Source organism: Leopardus geoffroyi, chromosome A3, assembly GCF_018350155.1.
Source record: "Leopardus geoffroyi isolate Oge1 chromosome A3, O.geoffroyi_Oge1_pat1.0, whole genome shotgun sequence".
NCBI lineage: Eukaryota > Metazoa > Chordata > Mammalia > Carnivora > Felidae > Leopardus > Leopardus geoffroyi.
In genome coordinates, this window is record NC_059336.1 from 38,922,363 (window position 1) to 38,944,509 (window position 22,147).

The 22,147-nt window shown below is 39.4% G+C and overlaps 1 protein-coding gene across 1 annotated transcript in view; it reads right to left on the bottom strand.

Moving 5' to 3' along the window:
• Positions 1-836: 836 nt before the first annotated feature.
• The window catches only part of TASP1 (taspase 1), a 297,506-nt gene continuing 276,195 nt past the window's right edge, over positions 837-22,147 (bottom strand). The window contains exon 14 of the mRNA XM_045445328.1: positions 837-913. Within this exon, the coding sequence (XP_045301284.1) occupies positions 854-913 (60 nt within the window). The 3' untranslated portion in view covers positions 837-853. The remainder of the gene's footprint in view (positions 914-22,147) is intronic.

A 22,147-nucleotide genomic window follows, 5' to 3' on the forward strand; every position in this document is an offset into this window, starting at 1 on the left:
TAGCTGAGCCAACCCCATCAGTTCCACTCTTTCCCCAGATCCAGTGGGTTTTCCTAACTCTGCCAGAGGTTGGAAGGGAACAGCTGGGGATGATGTTGAACAGGATCCCAGGGGACTGGCCCCCACCACTGCCACAGCCTCCTCAAAGTCTAGTCGGTCTCTTCCCATGAAAACACTCAGCTCCCTCCCAAACTGTAAAAAGCGAATGAAGAGCAGGACTGTTTGACCAACACACTGGCTAAGAGAAACTTTGGAGGCAGCTCAAGGGCTACTGCCTGTTCCACTGGGGCCATGCTTCCAAACACAAATATTAACCTTGGCGATCTGTCTGTCTCCTGCTTCACAACTTAGACGGCACTTTTTGGGGTCATGTTTAAGTTGGGGAAGAGGGAGATGAAGAAAAAATTATGAAATCTGCAACAAAGTGAGCTTTTGATTTCTAGACAGTATGTAAATGGTAGTAGTGTTTAAAATCCACCCTGGTTAAAGTCTACTTTTCTAGGAACTTCTAGAACAGAAGGATGAATCCCAGCAGCCCTTCCTTATGGGGTTCTCTGGTTGAAAACAGAAAAATAAAAACATCAATGCCTAGATTCTTTGTTGCAAAAGCACTCAAGTGACAACTAATCCCCACAACTTGAGATCGGAAGCCTTGGGGATCAGCTTCATAAAGCCTGAAGACTTGTCTTGCACCCCAGTGGTTTAGATTTTATGAGACAGTCAGCAGGTGTGGCCATAAGAGGAGACAGAGGAGAGGTTCAGGGAACAACAAAATTTCTTATACTTACAGATCCTAGAGACAATAGACACATGGCACACCTTGCTGGGCCACGTAGGAAAGACATGAGGGTGGTCAGGAGGCAGAAAATGGGAACGAAGGTTGTGCTGTGGCCACAGCCTTTACTGGGGTTTCCTGGGGAAAGACCAGGCAGAGCAGGGTAAACAGTTTAGTTATTGAGAGTTTGAAAACTTTCAGCAGGCTCCGGGCTTTAGGAGTGGTTACTAGTTTCCCGGCACTGGCTCTGGCCGTAGGATGATTAAGGCAGAGGAATATTGCCTCCTGGGTTGCATTGGCCAAATAGAGTTAAGTGGGACTCTGGATTGGTTAGTTTGCACATCAAGGGTAGGTTCTTGGCCATATCTTTTGCTATCTTTAAGAATTTTCTAACCCAGGAAGGGGTTGTGAGAAGAATTTTTCTAAGATGACAAAACATACAGAAAATTGAAATTATTTACAATTATTTACAATTTATTTACAAAACATACACAAAATTGAAAGTATGTACACATAGCCTTCTCCAGAGGGGCTCACAGTCTATGAAAATGCACTAACTTCATCAGGGATGCCAAATCCAGAAGAAAAAATGGTTCTGACCACACCTCGGTGCCAGTGGCAAAGCACTAAAATGTGCCAAAAGTTAAGTGGCCCAGGGACAGGAGAGGAGAGTCTTACCAGGACCGTGGGAGCTGTTGGCTGCTAGGAGAAAGCAAAATCCACAAAAGGGCTCAAGTCTTTGAAACTGGGGCTCCAGACTTTAGCAGTTATCTGGGCTTCAGAGAAGCCTGAAAAGTATGCAGTGCATCTGTTACATTACCCTTTCTTCATTTATGTGAGGTTATTTTAGCTCCTCTACAAATAATTCGGGGCTCCCTTTCAGGAGGGCATTGCAGTACACACTATTAAACCAATACGCCACATCTAATAATTTGCCCATAGGCAACAATCAGTGGCAAATTTCAGTCTTCATCTCCTAGATGCTTAATTGTGTTCCTACCAGAAGAAATTTGAAAACAGTCAAAAGCGAATTGACTGAATACATTACATACAGGCAAGTAATGTGTAGCCCTTTCAAATGATGTCTAAGTCATTTAATGTGGGTTGATATGGGAACTAAGAAAGGTTTATAAAACCATACATACAGTGCGATACTAAAAAGGCCACAAAATACAGTAGGATATGGTTTTTACTTAAAATATGTATGTGTTTCTGTACATTCATAGAAAAAAATTCTCCATGAACTCTTCTTTGCCTGTCCTTCACATTCCTGCCTTGACCCATAAAACAGGAACTCCTTCCAACTTTGTGGCTTTCTCAGAGGAAGTTTCCAGCTGTGGGGACAACCCTCCAACCTGGATACAGCAGCTTATCTTAACTGGCCATGTCGGCAGCACACAAGTCAGTTAGGGCCATTCTGTCTCAAAACCCTAAAACAGAACCTCCCCCTTTCCTGCCCTCTCAGACCTGCTCTGGCAGGGCCATAGGCTCTATTCTTGCCTCAGACAGGCACAATGAGGCCTCTTTCTGCTTCCAGCTTCTCAGTTTACTTTGGATGGATGAAACCAGTCAGGCTCACTCGTGGTCCATTTGCCACAAACTGAATAATGCATAAAGCTGATAACTGATAAGTGTCATCCAGACTCCTGGAGGGGAAGTGGGATGAATGATAGGATTCAGTCAATAAACCCCACCCTGAACCCAGAATGACCTAAGGTCGTTAGGCTCTAGGAGACATTCAGCAATGCTCAGGAGTCATTTTTGGTTGTTCCAACAAAGATGAAAGTAGGCAGGGAGTTGCTGCTGACATGTAAGGGGGAGTGGGTAGCAGGCCAGAGATGCTGCTACATACCCTACAGTATACAAGGCATCCCTCTGCAATAAAGATTCATTGGACCCAAAATGTTGGTAGTGCTGATGTTGAGAAACTTTGGTCTTAAGAATATTTATAGACATACTGACAGCAGTTTGTCTTCTATTTTCTTAGTAATAAAGAAAAAAATAAAAGTTACTTTAAAATTTAAGACAAAGTGGCTATATTATAATTAGGATTTGTCAAATGAATAAGGAAAAGAAGAAAGAAAATAACATGGCTTCTTAAAAAAAGGGGGGGGGTAGCTGGGTGGTTCAGTCAGTTGAGCATCCAACGTCAGCTCAGGTCATGATCTCACAGTTTGTGGGTTCAAACCCTGGATTGGACTCTGCTGACAACTCAGAGCCTGGAGCCTCCTTTGGATTCTGTGTCTCTATCTCTCTCTACCCCTCCCTGGCTCTCTCTCTCTCTCTCTCTCTCTCAAAAATGGATAAATATTTTTTAAAAGGGTAGCTAAGACTATGAATTTCTTGGGCAGGGATATCTATGTGTTGTAAAACTTTATATTCTGAGCACTTCTATCAGTAGGTGGCAGGCACATGGTAGGTGCTGGGTAATTGTAGGTAGATGGATGGATGAGTGGATGGGTAGATGGATGGATTGAAAGATGGATGGATGGATGGATGGATGGATTGGATCTGCCTCAGCATCATCAAGAACACTTAAGTATCTCATGGTAATCATTTTATAATATATACTTGTGGCAAATCATCATGTTGTATACCTTAAACAATTTTACATGTCAATTATATCTCAATAAAATTGGAAACGAATAGGAAAAAAAAAAGATAAAGTGCCTGTACCTTGTCAAAAGCTCAGGTATGGCCAATGTTGGTGAGTATTTATTGAAAAAGAAGTATAAAATCTGGGTCTCACCAACATCCCCAGCCCTCTTTGGAAGCCCCTCTATGATGGACATAATGGAGCGGTAGAGAGATTGAACTTAGTACAGTCCAATCATAACTGTGCATTACTAGGAAAGAAATGTGGTAAGTTGACCCATCCCTAGGGACTTAATAAATTTCATGTTGGCTTATTTTTTTCTCTTCTCACTCAAATGATGTGAATTTTTAGCTACTGATACTGTGGTATGGGTGGTGTAGTGCATGCCAGAAAGCATGTTGTTCTGTTTCCATAGGTTTATTATGTCTGGTCAGTCTTAATTAAAAGACTCCCTTTGTCTTCTCTTTAGGGCTTCTGGACATGGCGCCTGAACTTTATTTTTGGCCCTGAGTATTGATGTTGCTTCCTGTTTTGGTGCCAGATTAATGGCATACAGCATGGGAGCTAAGGCAGCTCTCACCTTCCTTCTTCTTCCCTAGGACAATTCTGGACCCACAACAGATCAAGTGCATCATACAAGAGCCAGCAACTCTGACGTGCAAAACTCCCATGTCCTGCCACCTCCTGCCTGTTGATATTTTTGACAGTCCTCAATTAGCACGGTACAGTTAACTTCAGCCTGTCATTTGTGTGGGCTAAGCTGTTTGAAAAATCCTGGGGTCAGGAGGGGTCAGCCAGTGGTGGGAGGACCATTTTCCCATAAACAAATGATGGAACCTCTATGTCTGGAAGACACCAGCTGTGGTTTGGTGCCAGAGGCCTTTTGAGGGGATAGAAATGTCAGCCCCTTTCCTCCTTGGCTCCGCAGGCTGTCTCTTCCTGGGACTGATGCTTTTCCATTCCATTATCAGGAGCTCCTGAGGAGGCCTCTGGATCACAAGGATGTCTGCCTCCAGCTTCATGTTATCATTACTAGTGCTAAAGATGTAACATTTACCTCCCAGGTAACTTATTCTTGAGAACATCTAAGAAAGTTGGTTTTGGTTTTAGAATAGTTAATGTTTCACAAAGACCATGTCACTAAAACCACAAGGCCATATCACTGAGAGAATATTTATTCTTATGATTAGGGGCATGGGAGGAAAAGCATGCAGATAATATAAAACAAATTTCTATCAAAAAGATAGAAATGAAAAAGAAAGGGACCAGAAAACTCAGCTTTGTTTTATATGACTTGAAATTTCTATCTGATCCCTCAGTAGATTGTTACCCAAACCCTGATATTAGAAAGAAGGCTCTGCCCATTCACATGTAATATATAGTATATATAGAAATTTGCAAGGAATCTACAAAAAAAATCTAGAACTAATAAATGAGCTTATCAAGGTCACAGGATACAAGGTCAACATTTAAAAGCAATCAATCATGCAGGGGCACCTAGTTTGCTCAGTGGGTAGAGCATGTGACTTTTGATCTCAGGGTTGTGAGTTTGAGCCCCATGTTGGAGGTAGAGTTTACTTTTAAAAATAATGATAACATAATAAAATTCAAAAAAGAAAGATAACCAATCAATCATCTTGTTTTATGCTAGCAATCAACAGTTAGAAATAAAAAAATTAAAAATATGATTTACAATAGCCCCAGAAATGACATAATTCTGTAGGAATCTAAAAAATAGGTACAGAATATATATGAGGAAAATTACAAAACATTAGTGAAAGAAATCATGGAATATCTAAATAAATAGAGAGAAATACCACATCCATGAATGGGAAGACTCAACATAGTCAAGATGTTAATTTTCCCCCCAAGTGATCTAAAGACTTGACTAAATTCCAATCTCAATCCCAGTAGGATTTTCTTTTGTGGATAAAGTAACACTGGCTCTAAAATTCATATGGAAATGCAACTAGAAGAGCCAAAACAATTTTGAAAAATAATAATAAATTTGGAGAAATCATGCTATCTCATTTTAAGATTTATTATAGAGCAATAGTAATGAGAACCATCAAAATTAAAAACATTTGCTCCACAAAAGACACTATTAAAAGAAAGAAAAGAAGGATACAGACTGGGAGAGATATTTGCAATTCATGTATCTGACAAAGAACTTATAACCAGAAAATATAAATAACTCTCAAAACTCAACAGTATGAAATAAACAATCTAATTTTAAAATAGGCAAAAACTGAATAGGCCTCTCTCCAAAGAAGATGCAAAGATGGTAAATAAGCAAAACATAATTAGCCATTAAGGATTCCAAAATAATGCCAGAAGATACTACTATATGTATACTTGAATGGCCAAAAAAAAAAAAAAAAAAAAAAAAAAAAGACAATACCAAGTGTTAATAAAGACACAGAGCTACTGGAACTCTATATATTGCTGTTGGGAATGCAACATAGAATAGCCATTCTGGGAAACTGTTTGGTGGTTTTTGGTACAATAAAGCATATATTTACCATATTACCCAGCAACCCTATTCCTGGATATTTACTTTAGAGAAATGAAAACCTACAATTCACACAGAAACCTGATCACAAATGTTTTAGCAGCTTTGTTCATAAACTCCTAAAACGGAAATGGCCAAGATATTTTTCAATGGGTGAGTGGGTTAACAAACTGTAAAACCACCATATAATGGAATACTATTCTCACAAAGACTTGGGTAGATGCAACAAGTTGGATAAATCTTAAAGGTACTAAGCTGTGTAAAAGAAGCCAGTCTTGGGGTGGCTGTGTGGCTCAGTCAGTTAAGTGACCAGGGCTCAGGTCTTATTTTCGGCTCAGGTCATGATCTCACAGTTCATGAGTTCGAGCCTCACGTCCGGCTCTGTGCTTACAGGGCGGAGCCTGCTCTGGATTCTCTCTCTCCCTCTCTCTCTGCCCCTCCCTTGCTTGCACACACACACTCTCTCTCTAAATAAATAAACTTAAATAAATTTAAAAAATCCAGCCTCAAAAGGTTAACATATTATATGATTCTATCTATACTATATCCTTGAAAAGGTAAAACTATGGAAAAAGACACACTAGATTAGTGATTGCTTGGGGGGAGGGTGAGAAATTGTGCCTCTAAAGGAGCAGCATGAGGAAATTTGGGTGGTTATAGGATTGTTCTGTGTCACAATTGTGGTGGTGGTTACTTTTATCTTATTTTAAGATTTTCTAAAATTTAAAAGCAGCCTTTTAAATATCTAATCATTATGTTATACACCTGAAATGAATACAATATTATATAACCATTATATCTCAATAAAAAAGAATAGACTTTGTAGAACCAAAGGACAGTGTGATCTAAGATAACTTCTGGTGATAAAAATGTTCTATATCTGTGATATGCAGCACTTCAGTCACTTATCACATGTGACCAGAAAGCACTTGAAATGTGACTAGTTTGAGACATTCAATGTTCTATTTTATTTAATTATTTTAACTTTAAATAGTTACACATGGCTAGTAGTTACTGCATTGGGCAGTAAAGTTACAAAACACTTGAATTGCTATGTTGTGTTCCAGAGTTTAGCTAACGTATGCAGATGTAGAAAACATGAGAATATCCAGAAAGATAAGAAATCCCAAATTCATTATATGTATACTCATTGAGAATGCATTAACTTAGAATTTAAAGCAGAATTGTCTTCCTGATTAAGGTTTTCTGAGATTTGGGTTAGTATGCATTTACATTTTTTCATCGTACTATATCCAATGAAGTGATGGGGCATGAGGGCTATATGGGGGCAGAGGAGAGGAGCAGGAGATAAAACCAGCAGCTTCCTATGTGACAGCAGGAAGCCAATCTATATCATTTTTTAGCTGTTGTAAATAATTCAAAGGAAAATCATTACTTATTGACTTGACTTGGATTAGCCACAACGAGTAACCATGATGCCTCTTGGACTTAGACACTGTACAACCGTCAAACAAGTGTTAAAATAATACTTACAGAGGTACCTGGTGGCTCAGTTGGTTGAGCCTCTGACTTCAGTTCAGGTCCTGATCTAATGGCTCGTGAGTTTGAGCCCTGCATCAGGCTCTGTGCTGACAGCTCGGAGCTTGGAGCATGCTTCGGATTCTGTCTCCCTCTCTCTGCCCCTCCCCGACTCACACACTGTCTCTCTTTCTCTCTCAAAAATAAATAAACATTAAAAGATATTTTTTAAAGTAATACTTACAAAAATACATGGTTCTTCATAATCTGGTCTCCGGCCACTCTTTCCACTCTCCACACACACACACACACAGAGGGACTTGTAATTTCCCTACCACACATCTCTGTCCCTTTGCTTTGTCCATCATTCCACATGGAGTCCCCTTTCTACTCTCTTTTTGCCTTGTTTCTATCCATCTTGTACTATTATTGATCTTAATAGTTTGAACTTGAGTCACTCTCATTTAGTTAGCTTGCCTTAAGTGATATGATCCATGACACCATGGTTTTGGTGTGCTAGTTATATTTTTGCCAGCACATACTAGAGCAAATATACTATAAAGAAAAATGTTTAGTCATTTGTACCCTGAAGTCAACTCATGTATCACCAGTGCCACACTCAGCCTTTGGGCAATGTGGCTTTCACAGTCAGCTCAAGCATCTACACTTCCAAGAAGTGGGTTATGTACCTCTACTGCTCCAGCAGTTAGGCATAAGCCTCTGGTAAGAAAATTAGAAGATTCTTCAGTGGGGAAATTGACTGACATTTGGGAGTCCTCCCACAGAGCAGCTGGACTACTGCCTGATTCCACTGTGACGCCCTTCTGGCATATAAAGCCTCCAGTCATGTCTTAAGTAATTTACTAGAAATAGAGACAGAGAGGGGTGCCTGGGTGGCTCAGCTGGTTAAGTGTCTGACTCTTGGTTTCAACTCGGGTCATGATCTCATGGTTTGTGGGTTCAAGGCCCGCCTCAGGCTCTGTGCTGGTAGTGCAGAGGCTGTTTGAGATTTTCTCTCTCTCTCTCTCTCTCTCTCTCTCTCTCTCTCCCTCTCTCTCACTCTCTCTCTTCTCTCTCTCTCTCCCTTTTCTCTGCTCCCCTCAGCCCCAGCCACTTGCTCACTCTCTCTCTCTCAAAATAAATAAATAAATAAATAAATAAATAAACTTAAAAAAAAAAAAAAAGAAATAGCAACAGAGAGCCAAAGATCACCAAATAGTTGAGGAATGTCTCCTAACATACACAAAAACTGAAACAAAGAACTAGGGAAAAAACAAACACGAAGGTCAAAGCGATAATGTGGAGATCAGAAGAAAATGACAAAAATCCCACTAATTCTTAGATTGAAAAGAGAAGATGTTGCATCCATGAGACAAGAAGAGAAAACTATAAAAAATAATGAATGAAATAATAAGAAAGAACTCTAACAAATTTAAAATAAGATGGCTAAAATTTAAAAGAATCAGTAGAAGGCTTGGAAAATAAAGTAGATGAAACCTCTCAGGAAGAACAAATATATACAAAGAGTTTTCATAAAGAGTGATTAAGAGACTCAGGGAATCAATCTAGGAGATCCAAGATCCAAATAATAGTTATTTTGAACACTTAGAGAATGGAGAGGGAAAGAAATGACTAAGGAAATAATAAAAGAAAAATTCCATAATTAAAGAGTGTGCCTTGAGACTGAAAGGGTCCACTGAGTGACCAGTACTGTGAGACTCGTGGAAATAAAGAGAAGATCATAAAAAATATCCCAGAGAGAAAGAGAGAGAGAAAAGGAGAAAAAAAATGTCACTTACAAAAGATGGGAAATGAAATTTGCATTGGACTAGTCACAACAAAACATGTGCTAGAAGACAGTAAAGCAATTGAGTTTTGACCAGGAATTTATATGCAGCCAAATTCCAAATTATTGTAAGAGGGACAATAAAGACATTTCAGACACATCCCTGGACTGAAGGAATAAGTCCCTCCCATGTACCCTGCCTTAGGAAACCACTAGTGAACCTTCTTACAAAAGGTGGGGGTAAGCCAAGAAAGTGGGAGACATGGGGATCCAAAAAATGAGGAATCCAAAAAGGGAAGCTGCAGGGTGATGGTAAAAAAACTCCAGGATGACAACCATGAGGTAGCCCTAATGACTGCATCAAAACAGGAGAACACAGGGGTTCAGGGGAGAAGACTTCAGAGGAAATAAGTAGAACAAATTATCTGACATGTTTGAGCTTTTGGAAAAGATATCAAGAGGTGGGGATTGACAGACCTGATAGAAAAAATTAAGGTAGGACCAAGAAAACTCTGGGAGTGAAAAACAACAATAAAACTAAGCACTGCCTACTTGGTTTTGGGGTCAACCATACTTACCAACCATAATATAAATAGTGACAATTAATTCAGCTAAAAACTGCAATGTAATTATGAGAATAGGGAGAGAGGAAAAGGGGAGGGAGTGTGCAAAGGTATTGTGTCCTTATTTAACACAGCAGGAAGTCAACACATATGGTCTAAAATGAATAATCCAGAAAGAGTATAAGTAAAAAGAGAGAAATCAGAAAGAAAAAAAAAAGAAAAGAAAAGAAAGAAACAGTTGAAAGCAAGTGGGCCTTGGGCAGCAGGAGTTGGGGGTAAGAACTGGTAAGGCCTTTGTTATTTGGGGGCTTATTTAATTTTTAAATTATGTCTATATATTTCACACACACACACACACACACGTGAAAAAGGGAGAGAGGAATTATGGCTGCCGGGCTGTAGAGCAGAAAGCAAAGATTTAGCTGCTGAGGGGAGCCATAAATTATAGCACAGCCAACTTTCTAAAGGCTCCCTTCTGCACATGATACCCCCAGATGATGTGACAATATTACACAAGGGAAGAGAAGGAAAGCCATGCCCAAGCTCCACCCTCCCTTTTGGGAAATTCTTGGCTCATTTCACAATACTGAGTCTTTGTTTCATGGTGTTTGCAGGACTCTGCCCTTTTGGAGGTGAGATGTTTACTTTCCATGGCCAGAAATTTTCCTACATCCCTATCCCACCATACACGTGGCTGAGGAATTGCATGAGCTCTAGCATGCCTCCTCCAACACTGTGTGTCAAGCCTTGGCCACAAATTACGTGTAACGTGATGGTGATGGTGCCTTTGGAATGCTTTACAGTCTGTCTCTGTCTTCCATTTTGACCAGCTGAATGGTTCATGATGTAACTAGGGATCTGATTGGTGGGGAGATGCCAACTTAACTTAGCTACACTTAAATGCCTCTGTGTAACTCTTCCTGTCTCCTTCCTCCTTAGCTCCCATTTATCTTGGTCAAGGAGATCCCCCAACCTCAAAGAGTCCTATAGAAAGCTCACTGTTCCTCGCTTTGCAGCAAAATAGCTATGTTGATACTATGTGCAGCCTTGCTCGTAACTCAGCCCTACTGCTTCCTCCTACTATTAGACTAACATGCTGCTGGTATTTCCTCTAACTCTTCATTCCCACTGGATTCTTGACAGGGAAACTAAAGTTTTGTCTTGTAAAGCAATCATAAATCAAAAAATAAAGGAGAGCCAGAGAAAAGGCAAAAAGAGGAGCCTCACAAACCCATATCTCATTTCCAGGACTTGTTGTTGAGATGTTAGTATTTTACATAATAAGAGGTTTTATGGCTTAAATTCAAGAGGTGGGAATGCAGAAGTTAGTATTCCAGTCATGCCTACAGATTTTTCCAGACCTGACAATCAAGAATATGAGCAATTGTTGTGAAGCACAGTCTCCCCATTCAGCATATAAAGGTCAGAGAAATAATCTGCCTTTCTATACTTAGTCTTGGGGAACTGGGTTTTGGGAGCTGCCAGCAGCTTCATAACTTAACTAACAGAACTAAGCCTACATCAACATGACTTTACCATTTGTTCCAGAAAATTCTTGTCTACTAAATAACCTCAGTGTTTGCTCCAGGAGCTTCCTGAACATTTACTTATTTTCAAACAATGGACTACACAACCAGCCCCTTTTCAGGCCAACAAGTTGCTCTATGGGACAGACCTACTTGTTTATCAGAACATACTTTGCTCTAGAACCTTTACCTTTTTGTGAACTTTGCCCATTTGGAATCCCCACATTGAAAGACCTGCCTTAAGCCACTCAAAACCAGATCTAAACCCCTACACACATGTGTTCTGACCTTTCCTTTTGAAGCTACTACTAAGACTTGGTCAAGGTGGTGTTCTCCCTTATTACAGTACATAATAAACAGCTTTGCTTGATCAGTAGAGTACTGGTATGGTCTTTTTGGGGAGTTGGCAGTCAACAAATACATGTATTTCAACCATTTTTGTATAGTCACAACCGTTAGCTTGGCAGTCTTGTTCTGTTAACCTGTTTCTATTTCTCTTATTCATTTGTTCATTCATTAAAAAAAAAATATTTTTTAGTTCCACTGTGAGCCAGGGGAGATAAAGAAGCTTGGTTCCTCATGTCATGACGTAAGGAGAAAAGACACTCATCGATGAATTCCACAAATATCAATGACTATAAACTATACTAAGTGCTATAAAGGAAGAGGGTGTGGTGCCAAAGAAACATTTACTAGGCCTACTATGGGAAATCCTCAAAGGATTACCCCACTGGGGCTGAGCTAGGAGGAATGAGTAATCTCCAGGTCTGAAAAAGGAGTCTGAACTGGAGTCTGAAGGACAACTTTGCAGGTTGAAGGAAAAATTCACCCCTGTTAGGTTAGGAATTCATTAACATTCTCTTCAATTCTTTTATCTTCAGGATCAGATAACCATTTTGTTTCTTCTGGCTATTTCTCTTTCACAGAAATGAAAAAGAAAGAGAAATATATTTCAAAAGGAAGAACACCAAAAAGAAAAGACAACATATCCATGTTTTTCATTGTTAAACTCCCATTTCCCAAAGGCCCTTTAAACCCCTGGTAAGAAGCAATAATGGTAAAAATGGAAGATCCCAACCTCTCTGAAAAACAGTCTATAAGTCTAATTTCTTAGACTTATATTCTTATATAAATGTAATGGCGCCTGGGTGGCTCAGTCGGTTAAGTGTCTGACTTTAGCTCAGGTCATGATCTCACTGTTGGTGGGTTTGAGTCCCGCATCGGTCTCTATGCTGACAGCTCGGAGCCTGGAGCCTGCTTCAGATTCTGTGTCTCCCTCTCTCTCTGCCCCTCCCCCACTTGCACTCTGTCTCTCTCTGTTTCTTGAAAATAAATAAATGTTAAATTTTTTTTTAAAAATGTAAAATACCATTTAATCCAGGATTTTCACTCCCAGGTATTTACCCAGGAGAAATGAAAACATACACCCTCACTTAAATATGAATATGACTTAAATATCAATATCCTTAGCAGTACTGTTCTTAGTAGTCCTGGACTGAAAAAACCTGGTACTCATCAATAGTAGAATAGATAAATAAATTGTGGTGTATTCATTTAGTGGAATACTATACAGCAGATAAAAATAAGTGATCTACTGCTATATGTAATAACATGGATACATCTCTGAAACACATTTAAAAGTCAGATGCAAATGAGTACATACCATATGATTCCATTTATATGAAATTCTATAAAAGGCAAAAAAAAACCCCACACCAATCTGTAGTAACAGAAAACAGATCAGTGATTACTTAGAGCCAGAAGGAAAGGGGGGACTGACTGCAAAGCGGCATTAGAGAAACTTTCAGGGTTATAAAAATGTTTTATATCTTGATTGTGGTGGCAGTTACACAGAAATATGTGTTTTCCAAAATTCATTGAACAGTACATTTGAAATGGGTGTATTTTATAATATATAAATTCTACCTACATGAAATTGACCCCCCTTTTTTTTTTTAATAAAATGAAGGTGGAAGAAGTTGGTTTCTAAATAACACTGCTGAACCCTGCTCCAAATTTGATTAAGAGTCAAAGTTTTATGGCAATCTTGCTGCAGGGAAAGGAACTATATATATCAGGCTAATCCAAGGACTTACTTTGGCGGGGGAGGGGGGGACGTTTTATGGGAAAAGAAATGGTTAGGTAACTTTTGTTAGACTAGATACCAAGTGAAAGAAACGTCTAATTAAAGATCTTTAGAATCTTTACTGACAGTCAGCTGGGAGTCACCTGGAAGGATAAGTAACTGGTTTCTCAAAAGTGATCTTAATCCCATTGGAATGCATCAGAAAATGCCAATTTCTTCCTATGAGGGGGTTTGTGTATAATAACTCACAAAAAAGTCCAATTCCAGACAAAATTTGGTACAATTTTTTTCTTCCAAATATAAATTCACTAAGAAAAAAAAAGATGGAAGGAAAACATTTAAAAATGTTAAGTGCTGTGATTATTTCTCAGTGATGGGATTTTAAAGGACTTTAATTTTCTTCCTTGTCTCATTTTTAAGACATTTTCTAGTATATCAAACGTATCACTTTTGTAGTTCCAATAATGAGAAGGAAATGCTTTTCACCATCAATTAAATAAAGAATTCCATTTCTTCATTATAACATGTTTGATTACGAAAAATAAAGTAAGCAATATGAATGTGCTGGCCTGGGATCCCATGGAGGACAAGCCATGCTTTCTCAATGGCACTAAGCTGAGGAATGAAGCAAGGTTAGGAAGGAAGATGAGGAATTCCTTCCCTAGAGAAGGAAAAATGCCAGGAGATGAGTGGTGCCATGGCCACCATGGCCATCGGGGGAGGAGCAAGGACTGATTTGCTCCTGTCAGTTCTCCTCACATTTTTTGGTCCTGTAGTGGCCAAAGACAGACAGATAACAAAGGTCCACCTGACATACAACAGCTTGCCCTGTCCCCCCGGCCATGAGCTTACGAGCTGGACTGAAACTCCTAGTTTTGTAAACGTAGACCCAGGATTTGAAGTCTACATAGCTGACCCCTATGATGGGTCAAATTCGTATCTGCATTGAAATACCTATGCCCATTGAAAGAAAAAACAACTTGAAGAAATCTGGAGTAATGTGCTTTTCATCAGGTGCCCTACCTACTGCATCTTCCAAGACCAAATTAGGATGCATCTTTCTAAGTCAGCCAGCTCCTCATGCTGCAGCGTAGGGTATCTGTTGTGGAGATGAGGAAAAGAGAGAACTTAAAGGCAATTTGCAGATTTTGTACATGAGCCACTGAGTAAATGAGAATATCAATTGAAATGGTGAATTCTGGGGGAAGGAGCAGGCTTGGGGGTGGAGATGGGGAGATAGAAACTAAGGGTTCTGTGTTGGGCACATTATGAAATGCTTTATTGGGTGTTACAGTGAACATACCAAGTCAGGAGTTTGGAGTTTAGGTGCAGTTCAGGCTGGAGATTTGGGAGACATGATACTTAAGGCACCAGACAGAATAAAATCATCTATGCGGAAAAAGGGCTGATAACCAAGCACTGGGACCACCAACGTTCAGTGGCCAGGAAAAGAAGAGAACCCATAAAAGGATACTGAGAAGGAAACCAGGGAGGTATGAGGAAAACCAAAAAGCATTAAGTGTCTCAGAATCCAAGTGAAGAAAGTCTTTAATTCTAAATCTTCAACAACTCCAGTTTCTTATCTTTCAGCAATCCTTTAAGCAATGGCTGTACTATTTCAGCCCAACAACCTACCACTCCCACACCTAATGAAAAGATATTTACTAAGATTAAGTATTTGGACAGTGGCCCAACATCCTCCCAGCCACCTGTGTGGTTGATTTTTCCTGCTCTTGCCCAGAGAAAGGAGAGCCAAAACAAGTCCCCTGGATAAGAGATTTATTCTCTGGCCTTTATGATATAAAATGAGCCATCCCCCTTTTATACCAGCATTGACTGCCATGAACTAAGTGTGAGTTTAATAGACATGTTCTCCCAGTGAAAGCTAGTTCCAAAGAGCATTCTTCTAGGGGTGTACCAAAAAAAAAAAAAAAAAAAGCATTTCCTCTTTCCTTGCAGGCTCTGCACTGGTCTTGATACCAAGAGGTAAACACACACACACACACACACACACACACACACACACACACAAATCCAACTCAGAGCAAGGATTCAAAACACCGAGCAGCTCAGGAATTGATTTTAGGAGCGGAAGTATCAAAGTTACCACCACCTAGCTCTTGCTAAGCCTTAGGCGTTGTAGCTAATCAGTTAGTAACATTGAAAGACTCCTTTTATGGAGGCTTCCCCACCATCAATGAACTCATTCTATATAAATATTTAGCCAGGCAATAAACTGGACAGCCTATATTACTCAACATCAGCCTCAAAAGACCCTCCCGATTTATATACACGGCATCTTGGTGGAGCAATACATTTTACACGCATGACATGGTCAGCGATAAATATACCAGGGTAGGTCAAAGCCTATTTGGTTCTCTGCTTTTAACTGTCTTGGGCTTTGTGTGTTTCTTTAATCAGTTGGATGATTTAGATAAACAACATGTATTAGTCTTTGTAAGTATAACATGCCTTGAACTTTCTCCAGATATTCATTCCCATTCATCATCGTAATAGTTGCTCCCCCTTGGCCATCATTAAGATTAGAAACGTCCTTGAACCATTTAATGATATTCCACAAGACTGGACAGACTTTTCATGCCTTGATGAATTGCGATCACTCAGCTTAGACCAATGAAATCGGATATCCTTTAATGTGCCTGATGACTTTAAGGAGTTTAGGGAAAGCAGTGCTCAGGAATCAAAATGGCTTCACAGAATAACCATTCATTTGAGGGAAGATGCATGATTTAAGTAAAAATTGATTAATGAGTTAATATCTAATCTGATAGCTAACTGTAATACATATTATTTCTCTGTTCATACTGCTAAATATGGTTTTATCTACAAGTGTCCATTTATTATAGAACTCACTAGAAGAAGGTATGATACAATTTTTTTAAAGCATAAGTTGGAGTGTTAAACAAGGTTCTTTCAAGTAAAATGACTTTTGTATGTTCATACTGCTGATGAGGAAAACAATATAAAGACAAGTCTGGGCTAGAATGTGTTTAACTACCTTGGAGCTGAGAAAGACTAGTTGCCTCTATTTTATGGGCCTTTGCAGCTCCAGATGGTCACCATGGGAATGATGTGGCCCCCCAAATGTCTGTGCGACTTGGCAATTTGTCCCATAAATATCTTTAATATCCTCACAGATCTTTGTATTCCACTAACTCTGAAACCATTGACATCACTATGGTTTAGAGGTGGCTAACAATATTGGCGTATTTAAGTCATCTTTAAGGTCCTCTGCAGGCTATGATCTGAGACAACAGGGTTAAGAACAGGACGTGAGTGTATAATGGAGAGAATACTGTGCTTGGGTCAAAGAACCCTGGCTCTCTCACTGGCAATTTGATAAAATTGCTTACAGGAGCATCAGTTTCTTCCTTTACTCATCAATTATTTATTAAACATCTACAACATGCCAGGTGCTGTTCTTGGGATACACGAGAGAGTGTAACAGAACATGGGACTCACATTCCATTGCTAGACTTAACCAATATAGCTTTCTCTCTTCCAGAGTTGTTTTATGGGTCAAATAAGTTATCATAAGCAAAAGCATTTTATAATGTGCTTCTCTCCTAGAAGCAAATCCTGAGATAAGAATATGAGTGCAAGAGCTTTATTTGGGAGGTACAGGAAACACTGATAGTGGGGATAGGAGATGAGAAAGGGGAAGACAGCCAATAAAAGATGCATTAGCAAGGCAGTCACCACTGTGGGAAACTGGAAACACCAAAGGGAAATTCTGGGAAATGGTGCAAACACTAGCCCCAGTGATATCCCACTCCAGAGGTAAAGGAGTTGGGGTATTTGTATACCAACTCCTGAGAATCATGAGTTGAGGGCCAGTCCAGGAGATGTTAATGCCCTGGTCCTTCTGGCATGTCACAGGCAGAGCTGTCTTCTGTGATTTTGGAGAGAACTCCCAGCACAGAGATACAGAGTATGGTAATTAGAGTATAGCAACTGGAAATCAGCTGGATCACGCTGGAAATGGTAATGGAAATGGAGGAGGATTGTCAGATACAGATGAGTAAAGAATGAACCTATTATCCTCATTACTCTACTGGTCAGATGGGACTGTCTGTCCCCAACCATGTGCCCCAATTTTTAACAACTACCTTCAGGCTAGCTTGTAGTACATTAGTAACTCTTCTTATTAACTAGCTAAATGTGGAAATGGTGCAGACTTAAGTTTCTCAAATTGGAGTTTGTGAGTCCATATAGATGTAGCCTCCATAGAACCCATGAATTCAATGAATTTATAACTTAAGAATTTTTCATTTTGATGATAAACTAAAATGAATTAATACAAACATATTCAGGGATCACCTTGCAACTAATTCATGCCAGGCAATTGCATTTGCATTTGTATCTGGGGTTGTAGTAATGTTGATGCCAAATGAAGATTATAGGCGGCTGGAAAAGAATAAGTGACAGAACCAAGTCACGATCAGTAATAAGCTATGCTGAAAACAAAATAGCCTCTGTGGTATTATCTTTACATTCAGGGTTGAGCAGAGGTGGTGCATGGATTAGTCTCTCTATGCACCAACATTTGCCAGCAGTAAATGTAGTACTAAACCCTCAATTAAGGAATTTTTCATTAAATGGCTATATCACAATTTCCCAGGGTATCTATTAAGTGGATTGGATAGAAAAATAATGGGTATGTAGTTAAAAAACAGGTTTATTATCAAAAAAGAAGTATAATGCCTATCATGTTAGCAACTCAAATGATGGCTGTCAAGTTTAAAATCAAAGAATCAACTCAGCTAGTGAAATACTCAGTTTCCAAATAAAGGCTTCTATAATAAAAATCAGGACTTCTGCTTCTGAAAGATGCAGTAGAGGCATTTTCCCTTATTCCTTCCTACTACTAAGTGCAGTTAAAAACATGGGGCATTATATACAAAACAAACATGAGAAAAGTTGGACAGGTGGAGAAAAGAAAGCAGGCCAGTTTGGGACCATGAGTCCTAAGGAACATGGTCATGAGTTCCCTGAGAGTTCATTTTTGCCTCATCTATCCCAGACTGGTTAGTGGAGGAGCCAGCAACCCAGAAATACCAATGGACACAGACAAAAGAGCCCCAGGAAAAGTCTGCTCTCTCAGGCCAACAGACCAAGAAAGGGCAATCTAGCAGAACAGAAAACTTTTAGACAATAATGGCTCTACTTTCAGCCAAATACCACAGTAAATAAAAAGGCTACAACCCCAGCCCCACCCCCTCCAGTGAAGGTCACAGGGAGAGCCTAGACTTCCATCCTCATTAAGCTGTTACAAGCATCTTAACAACTCTTCCAAGTGGTGTCTAAGAAGGCTGAGGGGGAATAGAAACTTTCATCTCCTCCAAGGAGTAAAGAGCCTCTTCCCCCCCTCCCGACAGTGGGCAGGATGTCAGCAAAAGGCCTTGTGGGAGCCTGAATTCCCACCTCCACAGGCAGTAATGAGGAGCCACTCCCCTATGGGTATCTAAGCAGCTAAGTGGAGAGTCCAGGCTTCTCTACTTCCATCTGGCAAGTAACAAGGGAGCACCCCCCTTCTCCCACCAAAGTGGCATCAGAGGAGATCTGCTAAAATTTTAAATTTAAGATTTAAGTGAGATCCAGAGACTCATAAAATGATAACCAAAATATCCAGGTTTCAGTGAAATGCCACTCATACCAAGAACCAGGAAGATCTCAACTTGAATGACAAAAGACAGTCAACAGATGCCCAAGATGTTGGAATTATCTGATAAGGAATTTAAAGCAGCCATTATAAAAATGCTTTGACAAGCAATTATGAACATGCTTGACATAAATGAATAAAAACATAGAAAGCCTCAGCAAAGAAATTTAAGATACAAAGAAAAATCACATGGAAATTTTAGGATGGAAAAACCCAATAACCAAAATAAAATCAAATAATGATTTAAGGTAAAATAATAACAAAACAATGTAATATAGCCATCATATCATTGTTAATATAAACTTTGACTGATTTTGGATATTGTATTCACTTGGAAATCTACCTGGATTTATAATTGTAAAAGAGCTCTACACACAAGAGGTTTATACTTAGTTCTATGTTTGTACATTTTTAAGTGGCTATAGTTTGAAGTAATATTAATACTAGGAAATTGTGTTTTGTTTTCCTTTAAAAAGGAAACATTTCTTTCAAACAAGAAAACATTTTTTAAATGACATTATAATGTATTATGGGTTAAACTGTGCCTCCCCCACCAAAATTCATATGTTTGTTTGCTTTTTAAAAGTTTATTTATTTTGAGGGGGGGAGGGGCAGAGAGGAGAGAGAGAGTCTCAAGCTGATGGCACACAGCCCAATGCAGGACTTGATCCCACAACCATGAGGTCATGACCTGAGCCAAAATCAAGAGCCGGACTCTTAAGTGACTGAGCCACCCAGGCACCCCATATATGTTTAAGTTCTAACCTTCAGTATCTCAGAATGTGTCTTTTTTGAGACAGGGCCTTTAAAGAGCTAATTAAGGTAACATGAGGTCATATGCGTGGGGCTTAATCCAATATGACTGGTGTCCTTATGAGAAGAGGAGCTTAGGACACAGACATGCACAGAGGAAGGACAATGTCCAAACAAAACAGATAGGGATGGCCATTAAAGCCAGAGAGAGAGGCCTCAGAAGAAATCAATCCCACCAACAACTGGATCTCAGACTCTGGCCTCCAGAACTGTGAGGAAAATAAATTTCATAGCCACCCAGGCTGTGGTACTTTGCTATGGCAGCCCAAGCACATAGTAATACATAATGCAATTGGAAATGCAATCATTTAATAGACTTTTAATGATATGAAAGAATTATTATAAAATGTTTTAGACGTAATACTATGGCTAAGTTATTGTGGTTATGTTAAAAACACCTTAATTTTTAATAATGCAAGTGAAAAATGTTGGGAAAAACTGGAAATTATCAACCAGGAAAATGAAGAATTTGCTAGGGTATGGTATTCTTTTCCAGTATTTTTTTTCCTAAATTATATCCTAAATTGTTTTCTATTTTTAACAACTTATTGAGATATAACTTATATTATCATACAATTCACCCATTTAAAGTATACAGTTCAATGGCTTTTACTACATTCACAGAGTGATGCATTCAGCACCATAATTAATTTAAGCACATCATTAATTAATCGTCAAGGAAACCCTACACTCCTTATTTATCACCACTTAACTTTCCCTGTCCCTCATCCCTCCCACCTCTAGGAAACTACTAATCTATGGTTCTGTTTCTAGAGATTTACCTACACTGGGCATTTCAAATAAATGGGATCACACAACATGTAGTCCTTTGTGACTGGCTTCTTTTGTGTAGCATGTTTTCAAAGTTCATTCATGTTGTAGTATTTATCAGTATTGTATTGTTTTTTATTGCCAAATAATATTCCATTATATTACTATAATGTAGTATTATATACTACATTTTGTTTATTTATCAGTTGGGGAACTTTAGGGTTGTTTCCACTTTGTGGCTATTACGCTGCTATGAACATTCATGTACAAGTTTTTGTGTGACATGTTTTCATTTCTCCTGGGTATGTACCTAGGAGGGGAAAAACTCAGTGTTTAACTATTTGAGGAGAGCCTCCTGACTGTCTCAAAGTGTCTGCACCTCGTAGAATAAGTTGAGAAGTGTCTCCTCCTTTTCTGTATTTTGGAAAAATCTGTGTAGAACTGGTAATAATTATTTAAATGTTTGGTAGAATTAACCAGTACAGCCATCCAGTTCTGGACTTGCTTCCTGGGAAGACTTTTGATTACCAACTTAATCTCTTGTTATAAATCTATTTAGATTTTCTAGTTCTTTTTGAGTCAGTTGTGGTGGTCTGTATCTTTCTAAGAATTTGCCTCTACCTCTCCATGGAAAGCACTTTCCAGATGGATCCACATAGCTTACTCGTCCCTCATCTTCAACTAACTCTTTGCTTAAATGTTACCTTCTCAATGAGCACCCTCCTTACCACTCTCCCGTCAGCACTCTGCGTCGCGTTTCTGCTTCATTTTTTCCTCTGGAACTCAACCCTTTCTAATCTACCATATAACTGACACATTTGTTTAGAGGTTTGGGGCAGAGGAGCACCATGATGAGACTCCTTCTGCTGCCAAGTGGACTAGTAACTCTGGATGCAGGGAGGCCAGTGAGGACCTTGTTGTAATTTCTCAGGTAAGAGATGATCTGGATGGTAGCAGTGGAGAGGGGGAGAAGTGGTTGGATTTAGGACACATTTTAAAGGAGGGCCAATAGCATTTACTAACAGACTGTTTGTTTCTTTTATGCTTTTTTGAATTTAAATTTTAGTTAACATACAGTGCAATATTGGTTTCAGGAGCAGAATTCAATGATTCGTCACTTACATACAACACCCGGTGCTCATCACAAGTGCCCTCCTCTTTTTTTTTTTTTTTTTAATTTTTTTTAATGTTTATTGAGAGACAGAGAGCATGAGCAGGGAAGGGGCAGAGAGAGACGAAGACACAGAATCCGAAGCAGGCTCCAGGCTCTGAGCTGTAAGCACAGAGCCCGACGCGGGGCTCGAACTCCAGAACCGTGAAATCATGACCTGAGCTGAAGCCAGATGCTCAACTGACTGAGCCACTCAGGTGCCCCACAAGTGCCCTCCTTAATACCCATCACCCATCTAGCCCATCTCCCACCCAACTTCCTCCATCAACCTTCAGTTTGTTCTCTGTTGTGCAGAGTTTCTTGCAGATGTAAAATAGGAGAAGTAGATTCAAAGATTTCAGGTTGATGGCCCCCAAAGACCCTTCCCTCTGTATTTATACAGTTAC